Source organism: Bison bison, unplaced genomic scaffold, assembly GCF_000754665.1.
Source record: "Bison bison bison isolate TAMUID 2011002044 unplaced genomic scaffold, Bison_UMD1.0 scf7180017864285, whole genome shotgun sequence".
Taxonomy (NCBI): Eukaryota; Metazoa; Chordata; class Mammalia; order Artiodactyla; family Bovidae; genus Bison; species Bison bison.
In genome coordinates this window covers 1,163,828-1,174,399 of record NW_011494857.1, presented here as the reverse complement: position 1 = coordinate 1,174,399, position 10,572 = coordinate 1,163,828, and the positions used below count along the sequence as shown (strand labels likewise).

Sequence of the window (10,572 nt, the reverse complement as noted above, 5' to 3'; positions counted from 1 at the left end):
GGCCCAAGTTGTAGCCTAGAGCTTCCAGGCACCAAAAACCTAGCAAGCTGCACTGAGTTGTTTTTTTTTTCAGCACTTCTTTTCCTGGCTGTAGTGGGTCTTCATTGCTGCATGCCGGCTCTCTCTAGCTGTGGCGTGTGGGTTTCTCACTGCAGTGGCTTCTCTTGCTGTGGAGCACAGGCTCTAGGTGTGGGGGTTTCAGTGGTTGCAGTACATGGGCTTGGCAGTTGCAGCTTGCAGGCTCTCTAGTGTGGGCTCAGTCATTGTGCTGCAGGGGCTTAGGTGCCCGGAGACATGTGCAATCTCCCCAGACCAGGAATCGAACCACTGTCTTCTGCATTTCAAGGTGGACTCTTGACCACTGGACCACGGGGGAAGCCCTGCACTGAGTTTCTATATGGGGAAAGCATTTCAAAGCACAGAGGCAGTCAACTTTCCTTGGCCACACCTCTCCTCCTGGTGCACCCGGGGAAATCAAGGCCAGCTCCTCCCTCACTCCAACCCAGCTCAGCTCCAAGTCTTCCATCAGCTGCCCTCACTCCCTGTGTCTCAGCGGGCCTGGGCTGCCAGGTGAAGGGCGGAGGAAGGACGGAGCCAGGAATGCTGTGTCAACATCTGTCCACCTGGCTGGGATTTGCAGGCTGGATCCTGGGCCGCTCGGCAGGGAACCTGGTTACTCAGCCGCTCTGGCTTCTTCTGCAGTAACCTGAGCCCCGCCCGCTCTGTGGGGTCTGTAGGAAAGCTGAGTGTCTGAGTGTCCCTTACTCCAGCATTATTCTGCGGTAACTTGAGAACTCCATCTATAGATGCTCTGTAGGCAGCTGCTGAGAGGGGAAAGGTAGGGGGAGGGAACCAAGAATAGCTGATTTATCGAGCGCCTAGGATGTCCCAGGCGCTGCTCAGAGCACTTCACCTGGCAGCAGGCCTTCTGGGCTGGAAGGAGAGACCACCGCTGACTGCCATTTGCCCTGCTTTCCTGGGGGGTCCACTCTCCAGGGGAGTCGGGGAGAGGGGGTCCCAGCCCCAGGCTTAGAGGTGAATCAAGATGAAAATCTTAGCAGATTCCGGACACCCGGAATCTGGTTGGTCAGCTAACCCAGAGGCCATTCTCACCGCCTCTTACTTGCTTGCATCCCACTGCAGAGGCCCAGCCTCTCTTGTCACATGATCCACTGAGATGTAAGAGAAGTTTGTCGCTGCAGGGGTTGAGTTGGGGTGCTCCGGGAAAAATTTTTCCTTCTGATGAAGAGAGAGAGAGCCACGAGAGGAGCATTTGTCCCTCTTTGTCCTGCTTTGAGTGAGAACATGACGTCTGGAGCTGTTGCAGCCATCTGGGATCCTAAGGCCACAGGCAGACAAACAAGCCAAAAAGCTGCCAGACTAGCCCAGAACCTTCAAAACCTCTTGTCAGTTAATGTTCTTCATATTGAAGCTGCCGCGTCTTCGGCATTTTCTTCCCTGGAGCTGAAAGTAGTCCAGACCTGTCAGTGGCTGTGTTACCCATGCCAGGGAGTGGTTTGGCTATAATCATTTGAAGTCTTCTTGGCCAATGAGATATAAGAGGGAGATCCCATCATGGGGCTTCAGGGAAAGTTCCTTCTTGTTCTTTTTTTTTTTTTTTTTTAATTTTCAAGTTTTTTGTGGGATCTTAGTTCCTCGACCAGGGATTGAAACCATGTCCCCTGAATAGTGCATAGTCTTAACCACTGGACTGCCAGGGAAGTCTCTCTCCTTATTCTTAAAAAGAAATGTTCTGGAAAGAACAGTCACATCCTGCCTGCAGCCCATGCTTCACACCATGGTAGCTGTTCTGCAGCAAGATTCTCACTGCCCTAAACAGAGAGAATTTTCATGAAAGAGCCAGGGAACAGTAGTGGAATACTTTTTGGTTTGAATGTAAAAGCCATAATACAGACATAGGACAAAGAGATTTTGGAAAACTAATGAACAGATACCAGACGGAATGAGTATTACTGCTTGGACTGGGCAGAGATTCTCAGGGCTGGGGAGGAGTTCAGGAGAGTCAAGGAAGAGAAAAACAGAGTGCAAATGCCTCCAGGCCAGCCCCAAGCAACCGGTTAGAGGGCTGGAGAGGAGGATGGATATAGTTGAACCACAGAACCTCTGGGATATCATCTGGAGGTTGTTTCCTAGCTCAGTCTGTGAACCAGAAACATATGTGAGTAAGAAAATAGAGGTGGTGGTGTGAGGAGTTAAAAGCCTAGAAGGCCCAGTGAGGCCCCTGTAGCCACAAAGTCACAGGAAAGCAGTTAGATCTCCTCTGTGCCCCTACAGGGTGTGAGAACCCCCAATGGTATTCCTGGGTCGTGGGGTCCAAACGAGGGCCACCACCATCACATGCAGTGAGGACGGTACCCAGAGACCAGAAGGCAATGTCAGCCTCCCAGTGGATGCCAGCACGCAGTGGTGACTAAGGCTGAGGACCAGATGGGACAAAGAGCATCAATCTTGTGACCAGCAGAGAGAACAGACATTGAGTGAGGAGCACTGAGACGCTGCGTGGGTTTCCAGCAGCTTAGATGCCTCCTTGTGTGTGGGGTTTATTTCCCCCTAAAAGGACTAAGTGGACCGCGAATTAACTAAGATAATGTTTTCTGTCTCGGATAGAATGAGGCTTGAATCTGACCTGAGGCTAGACTGGGCCTGTTCATGTTATGTGCGAGGTTCCGGGATAACAGAGGCCATTTAATTCCCACAACAATCCTAATGAACAGATACCCTTCTCTCCTGTTCTTACAGAATAAATCTGTGGCTTGGGAAGGGGAGGTCACCCGCCTGCAGGCTGTCTGTTGTGCAGGGATGGACTTTGAATCAGGGCTGACTGTAAGGCCTGTTTTCTTACCATCATAAAAAAATACTAATACATGAACAGTAACAGCTAGCTTCTAGGGAGCTCTTCCCATGTGTCCTGCCTTGTGCCTCGAGCTGTAATCATCCCCTTGTTTAAATTTCACACAATCCAACCAGGGAGAGTCCGATATTTTGCCCTTTATCACAGATGAGGACACCGAGGCAGACAGAGAGGCGGACTGGCCCAGGCTGATGTCAGCAGCCTCACCAAAACCAGGAGTCAGCCAGGCGCCCCACACTCTTCTCAGCTGTAGCAGCCCTTTCATGCAGCCACATGACCTTCAGGGACGTTCACATGTTACTGTGATTCTGGGGTCTCCTTCACCAGACTGAAGGGTGTTTGGGGAGGCAGTAGGCAGGAAGATCCTGAGGACTGGGGAAGGGGTGGGAGGGGGTGCTGGGCCTCAGCTTACCTCTTCCTGCAGAGTCTCCATCTCGGCCACCAAACGCTGCTGCTCCTTTTCCTGACCAAGCCCAAAGAGAGAACAAAGGCTTCTTTTGGGGCTCCTCTGCCCCCACGCTGCCCTTCTCCCACCCCTGGGAACATGACTCAGGTTGGGTCATGGAGGAGCAGGGCTGGGGGAACGGGTCTGAGGAGGCCTGCTGGCTCCTGCTGTCCCCTTTTGTCATGAGAGGGATGGCAAGCATCCTACTCAAAGTCTGGGGTGAGCAGGAAAGGGATTGAGGGAGACCTGGGTGACCTTTGCCCTTTCCCATTCTGTAGTCAAGCTCTGTTGCTCAGACTCCAAGAAAGTGGGAAGAAGAGAACAACTTTGTACCCCTTGCCCAAAACCCACCGTGTGCCGGGCCTGGGCCAGAAGGCTGCGGTTCTGTTCCTCCAGGCTCTTGGCCAGAGTCTTCAGGTCCTCCAGCTCCTCATCCACGCCCCTGGCCAACTGCAGAGCCTGCTGGGTACTGGTGGGGGTGGGGAGGTAGGCCACAGGAGAGAGAGGAAGATCCTGTGGTCACAGGTAGAGGTCACAGAGGTAGATCCCCTCAGAGCAACAGAGAAATCTCAGAGACTCAGAGGGGTGGGTACAGAGACCTACAGAGAGGGGCACAGAGACCCAGCGAGAAAATGAAGGAAAGAGACAGAGTGGGCGACAGAGACCCAGTTTCTACTCAAATACCAAGAAAGTAGGAGGGAACCTGGGCCTGTGGGCAGGTGGGACGTGGAGGGTGCAGGACGGTGGACGTGGGGCCTGGCCTACCTGCGGAGCTGCTTGCGCAGGGCTGATATCTCCTCCCCGAGGCGTGCGGACCCCTCCTCGGCTGTCTCCACACTACGTTGCAGTTTGGCATTCTCCCCAGCCAGCCGGCGGTTGCTGAGCTCCAAGTCCTCCAGGCTGCTCAGCAGGTCGGCGGTGGCAGGCCTGGGGGCAGGGAAGGGGCAGGGTCACTGTCCGCAGCCCTGGCCTCCGTTCCCCAGGTTGGGTAGGTGCCGGTGGCAGGGAAATTGGCTCCTCCAGACAAACAGGAGACAGCCCTGTTCTCCCTGAGCTATTAGCCCAGCCTGCTTCCCTCACCCACTCCCCGGAGGACCCTAGGCCCTAGGCCAGGCCCTGGGCCCTAGGCCGCTGGAGGGCATGGGCAGGGGGAGGGCAGGGAGGGACTGAGGATAGGTACAACTCAGGCCTGGGGTCTTCGCCTCCGAAGCTCTCCAGATTGGCCGGATCCTCAGCTTCTGGGCATCCTAGAGGGAGACAGAGGGTGGTGGGCTCCCAGGTGATCCGAGATGTTAGCAACCCCCGGACTCCAGCCTTGGTCCTCCTTTGGCTTCCACCCTTGCGTTCACTCTAGGTGATCCCACCTGCTCCTGGGGCTGCACTCATACCACCATCCAGAAAGCCTCTTGTTCATGGGCACCTTGAGCTCAGGCTAGATTTCCCCATGGGGCCCAACCACCCTACATTCATCACGCCAGACCCTGGGCAGCATTCCAGCTGCCCTGAACCTTGTCTCTCCTCTCAGTTCCCCCACTTACTCACCCAGCCCCTGGGCCGTCCTGGCTCCCTCCCTCCTCTTGCCTCGGGCCTCTCACCTTCTCCCCCTGGACCCTCACCACAGCCTCCACCCTGGCCTCCAGCCTCTCCCTCCTGTCCTTTCCCCATTCAGCCCCAAAGGGGTCTTTCCTCCCCCAGAGTTAACATCTTCTCTCCTTCACACAACCCTCCCCTGACTGCCCCCAAGCCACGTTGGAGGAGGTTCCAGAGCATGTTAAGAAAGCTCTATTTTTTGGTTTTTGTTTTTATAAGGCTGGAGAAATGTAACACCAGTAACACCAGCACTTTTTTATGGAGCACCTCCTGTGTTGAAGGCTTTGGGGCAGAATGGTGAGCAAATCAACTGACAAAACAAGAGGGCAGGTAATGAGTCATAATCATATTTCTACAGGGAAGGGATGCAGATCTGAGCTGAGGATGCTGGAGAGAAAGGGACCTTCACTTGCAGCATCCCAGGCTTTCCCCACCAGGGCTTCCCTACCCCGAGTGAAGGATGAGGGAAGACGTGGAAAGTTCAGGCTGAGGAACAGCCTGAGCCCAGGTCAGGCGGGCGATGGGGACAAGACCAAAGGGACAGAGGATGCAGAAACCAGAGTGCAGGGAGGGGTGATGCTGGTAAGAGGTGGGAGGGGCCTCCGTGGCAGGGCTGGTGTCAGGAGGAGGGGTCGGAAACAACCGATGAGGGAAAAAAGCAAACACCAGAGCTCAGGGCACGTGGGCAGGCAGTCATGGAGGTGCCTAGAAAGCTAGGTTAGAACAAATGTCTCTGGGGTCCGGCCCTATCCCCTGCTCTGGCCCCATGGGAAGTACCCCCCACTGTCTGACCCTGGGCCTGCCTGCTTCATTCTATATATAGTGATCTCACCAGATGGCAGTTGCTGGGAGGTCAGGGCTCCCTCGAAGGCCGTCTCCTCTTCCAGCTCTAATCCCCTGTATCAAAGGGATGAGGCTTAGGGCCCCTGCAGCCACCTCCCCCAATCCTGACCAGCCTCCGACAGGGGGTTGCGGGTGATGGGAGGAGGGGCCAGGTCAGGTGAGAGCAAGCACCGTGGGGAGGAAGGTGAGGCAGATGGCAAGCGCCTGGGGCCAGATGGAAAAGCAGGAGGGGCAAAGACTGCCCCTGGAGGAGGGTTGGGGAGGGGCCTCTGTCAGCCCCTCAACATCCCCCTTCTCCTCTCTCCAGCCCCTTTCATTTCTGTCCTCAGACCCTCCCCTCACCCCAACCTCATCTCTATTCTCCTCTCTTCTCAGCCTCCTTCCAACCACAGCAGGTCCCTCTGCCCAGAGCGTGCTGGCTGCAGTAAGCAGGTATGAGCTTAGGTCTTAGGAAAGGTTTTCTGAGGGGGGCTGGGGTGGGGGATGGAGGTGCGGGGACCCACCCATCCAGCTGACAGGCAGTGATCCAGTCCCGCATGACCACCAGGAAGGTGTCCAAGTCCACGGTGGCCTGAGGGCCCTCCCCACTGGGGTCCAGGCTGCAGGCCAGTGTTTGGAGGCGAGCATCCTGGGGACCCCGTCCAGTCACGGCCTCCAGGTAGGCTAGTAGATGGGTCACAGCCACAGTGCCTGGGGACAGAGAGGCTGTGAGGGAGGCTGGGCCAGGAGAGGGGGAGGGGTGGGGACCACTGGCTGGGCTGGTGGCACCCCTGCACCGTGCCCTTTGGGCAACTCCCTCCTCTTCCCCGAGTCAACGTTTTCACCTGGAAACGGGTCCCAGTCATCTGCACCTCAGAGCTGGACCAAAGAGGACCAGCTGAGCCCACCAAGCCCCCAGTGGCTGCCTTTCCCCCCTTCCCCAGGCTCCAAAGCCCCGCCTTCCTCTGCTTACCCTCCTCCCCTAGGTTTCCTCCCCCCACCGTCCCCTATCCATTTCCTTCCTGAAGCTTCCCAGTCACCCACATCACCCCAGCCCATCCCTCTCTCTGTGGCCCCCCAGTTCCCAGCCCCCCAGCTCTGTTCCTTATTATTCCTTGACTCTCTGACCTGTTCTCTGGGGGTCACAAGCTTCGAACGTGGAGTTGAGTATTTGCTCCTCTAAGCTGAGCAGTGTCCCCAGGCTTCTATCCTCTGCCTGGTCCCAGAGGTACACTGAGGAGACAAGAGGGCCAGCCCATCTGTGGGGAGGGGGCCGATGAAGAACAAAGAGGGGCTCCTGCAGAGGGGAAGGAATTCATTCCAAGCTGCCTGGGCTTTAGGCTGGTGGGGGCCACAAGGTGAGGGTCTTTGAGTCACCTTCCCCATCCCCCGATTTGGGAATGTGGGCCCCCCCATCTTTCAGGCCAGGAAGTGCCCCCGCTGTCTAATCCCTTGTGTCCAATCGGCTCAGGAGCCCACAATACTGAACAAAACCTCTTATAGCCTTTTTTCCTCTCTTCTCTGGCTTAGAGGGGGCGAGGGGCAGAGGAGGATGAAGAAGAGAGGATTCTGGGAGGAGCAGAGGGTGAAGGGGGCCCAGGAGCCAGGAACAATCCGATACTGCGCGGGCAGCCTGGATCGATCCCGCCTGCCCACAGATCTCCCGTCTCCCAGCCCGCCTCATGGCTGGGTCTCTCCTCCCCACATCCCCGAGGCTGGCTGGCGTCATCAGCACCCACGGGCTGGGGCCTGAAACAAAGGGGGATGGGACAATCCAGGCAGGGTGAATGGTGGGGGAGCGGTTCCAACCTCAGAGTTCCAGCCACAGGACTGTGGCCAAGTCTGTCTTCCTTTTGGAGCCTCAGTTTTCCCACTGGTAAAATGGGTGGATAGATTGATCCTCCCCCTCCCTGGGGCTGGGAGGGTGAGGTCTGTGTAAGTGAAGAGCACCTCCTGCTTCCCACCTCTGCACAACTGAACATCCTGGGGTCTGTCTGCTGCTGTATTCACTGTGCCCACACAAAGAAGCACTCAAAAAATGCTCCAAGATATAGAAAGAGCCTATACAGTCTCTACCCCTGGACCCACTAGATCTTTCCCAGGGCTGGAATTGACTGCTGAAGCTCCCTGCCCTGCCCCTAATAGCTGGGTATAGCAGAGTGCAGGCTGCAAGGTCTGGCAGACTCAAGCGCAACCTGGGCAAGGGACTCAGTCTCTCTGAGCCTCAGTTTCTTCCTATGGAAAATGAGTGGGTGGGTGAGTGGGGGTTACTTCCCTCCTAGAGAGGAGATAAGATATTAATAAAATCTGGAAGCTCGATAATAAAACTGAACATTTATCCAGCATTTACTAGGAGCCAAGCCTCTTCTGGGGGCTTCCCTTGTAGCTCAGTCGGTAAAGAATCTGCCTGCAGTGTAGGAGACCCGGGTTCGATCCCTGGGTTGGGAAGATCCCCTGGAGAAGGAAATGGCAACCCACTCCAGTATCCTTGCCTGGAAAATCTCATGGACAGAGGAGCCTGGTGGACTGCAGTCCATGGGGTTGCAAAGAGTCGGGCATGACTGAGCGACTAACACTAAACCTCTTCTGAGCATTTGACATGAACCACAGCGGCTGCTATGATTAGTCCCAGTTTACAAACCAGGATGCTTAGGCACAGACAAGTGGGAAACTTGCCCAAGGTCACATGTTCAACATCTGACTGCCATTTCTCATCCCACTAACTCTTCAAGCGTTCTCTGTACTGAGCTAAAAATTCAGCACCTTTGGGTTTGAACTTCGGCTTCTAGGGAAAGGGAGCAGGACCTACAGTTAGGGGAGACGTGGTGCCCCCCTACATTATGCAGGAGGACCCTGCGGCCCAGTGAGGTCACCCAGGACTGCCTGGCTCCAGATGTTGTGGGATCTGAGGAGCTGCATGGATCTACAGAGCAGATGCGACCCTCAGCCTCCCGGGGCCCCTCAGGAAGATGTCACTCTGCTTCTCTCCTTCCTCAGTGTCTCTACCTGTCTGTCTGTCCTGTCTTTTCTCTAGTTTTGTCTCCGACTCTTGCCATCCTCCTCCCCATCTCTTTGGCCCTCAAGTCCCCCCCGCCTGTCTCCACATCTTCCATCCCCATCTTCTTCTCGGTCTCTGTGCTGCTTCTCCCGTAACTCAGCGACTCTCCACTCTCCAAGGCTTCTCTCTCCTCACTCCACTGTTACTCTCTCTCTCTCTTCACCTGCTGCTTTCCTCAGTCTCCATCTCTCCTGGGTGTGTCCCTCCCCTTTCCTCTGGGAGTCTCCCAAAGCTGGCTCAGCCGGCAGCCACACGTTCCTCGGTGGCCGCACACCCTCTGCTGGTGCACATGAAGTTTACACGTTCAGATGTTGGTCACTTGGTCAGCCTGCCCAGGTGTCTGCCTCCTGCCTTCACCTGGCAAGCCTCCTGAGGCCAGAGAGAAAAGACACCGGCTTTGAGGCTAGATGCTAGGAGCCTCTAAGAAAGGGGTCCTGTCTCTCTTCTAGGGTGGGAGTCTCCCTTGGGCTGTCTCACTGTTTAATAGATGAGTTTCAGAAAGGACAACCCAACATCTTCCTCCTGAAGCTACTTTCACACCCACTTGGTCTGTGTCCATCTGATCATTCAAAAGTTAGTAACTGGGTTCCAATTATACGTCAGGTATTGCTCCTGGGCAGCACGATCAGCAGGATAGCCAACGGTCACAGTGATTCTTGAGACCTGAACTATGGTGAGAGTGAGATGAGATGCTCTATTGGTATAAAGTGGCTTCCCAGGTGGCTCAGTGGGTAAAGAATCTGCCTGTAATGCAGGGGACACAGGAGATGTGGGTTCGACTCCTGGGTCAGGAAGATCCCCTGGAGGAGGGCATGGCAACCCACTACAGTATTCTAGTCTGGAGGATCCCACGGACAGAGGAACCTGGTGGGTTACAGTCCATAGGGTTGCAAAGAGTCAGACACGACCGAAGTGACTAAGCATGCACACACTCACATTAGTGTAAAGTACATGCCAGATGTTGAAGACTTAGTATTAAAAAAAGAGAATAACTTCAGTACATTTTTATATTGATTGTATGCTGAAAGGACACTGTTTTAGATGTATTAGGTTAAATAATACTATTATTGCCATCTGTTTTGTCTGTTTCTTCTTTTTAATTCAATGTAGCTATTAACAAAATTTAAAAGTATGTGTGTGTATATATACATATGTGGTTTGCATGTTGGCCAATGCTGCTCCAGGGACTGGGTATACCAGAGTCAATAAAACTGAGCCTGCTCTGTGGAGCTCACGTTCTAGTCGGAGAGACAAAGTCTAAACAGACAGATGAAGAGATGTCAGTCCTCTGAAGAAAAGTAAAGAAGGAAAGGGGAGAGAGAGAGTAACAGGGGAGCTCCTTTACAGAAAGCAGAGATCTGCAAGAAGTGACGGTGAGTCTGTACGTCACTGGAGGGGGTGCTGCAGGCAGGGGGCACGCACAGAGGTTTCTATGCCTGCAGCTTGGCCTCCCCAGAACAAATAAGGTGTCCAGACAGGTGGGCACACAGCAGGCACCTCATCAAGGATTGTTCTCTGCATCCCACCCTGCCTCAAAGTGGAGGCTCAGCCACCCCAAGCCAGCTCTTCCAAGTCCCTGAATCACAACCTGGTGCCCTGCTCACCATTGCTCCCTCCCCACCCTCGCATGGGACAAACAGGGGCCCAGTCACTTACTTTTTGCAGTGGGGCCACCTGCCTGGTCCTCTGGCATGTCCATGGGCCACCTTGGCTGCTCTGCAGCTGGTGGAGAAGCTAACAGCTCCCCTCCGTCGCTGGAAGGGACCAAAAAGGGACTGGCTGCTC

The 10,572-nt window shown here is 55.0% G+C and overlaps 1 protein-coding gene across 3 annotated transcripts in view; it reads right to left on the bottom strand.

Moving 5' to 3' along the window:
- The window catches only part of CCDC155 (coiled-coil domain containing 155), a 24,800-nt gene that overhangs the window by 12,690 nt on the left and 1,538 nt on the right, over positions 1-10,572 (bottom strand). For 2 of the 3 annotated variants that reach the window (XM_010849606.1, XM_010849605.1), the window contains exons 1-8: positions 10,444-10,569; positions 6,858-6,962; positions 6,254-6,440; positions 5,740-5,804; positions 4,498-4,564; positions 4,083-4,244; positions 3,669-3,786; positions 3,285-3,335 (exon numbers count right to left, since the gene is read on the bottom strand). In XM_010849606.1, coding sequence (XP_010847908.1) covers positions 3,285-3,335; positions 3,669-3,786; positions 4,083-4,244; positions 4,498-4,564; positions 5,740-5,804; positions 6,254-6,440; positions 6,858-6,962; positions 10,444-10,486 — 798 coding nt within the window. In that variant the 5' untranslated portion in view covers positions 10,487-10,569. Of the gene's footprint in view, positions 1-3,284; positions 3,336-3,668; positions 3,787-4,082; positions 4,245-4,497; positions 4,565-5,739; positions 5,805-6,253; positions 6,441-6,857; positions 6,963-10,443 lie in introns of all 3 variants that reach the window. The other variant, XM_010849607.1, reaches the window with a different exon arrangement.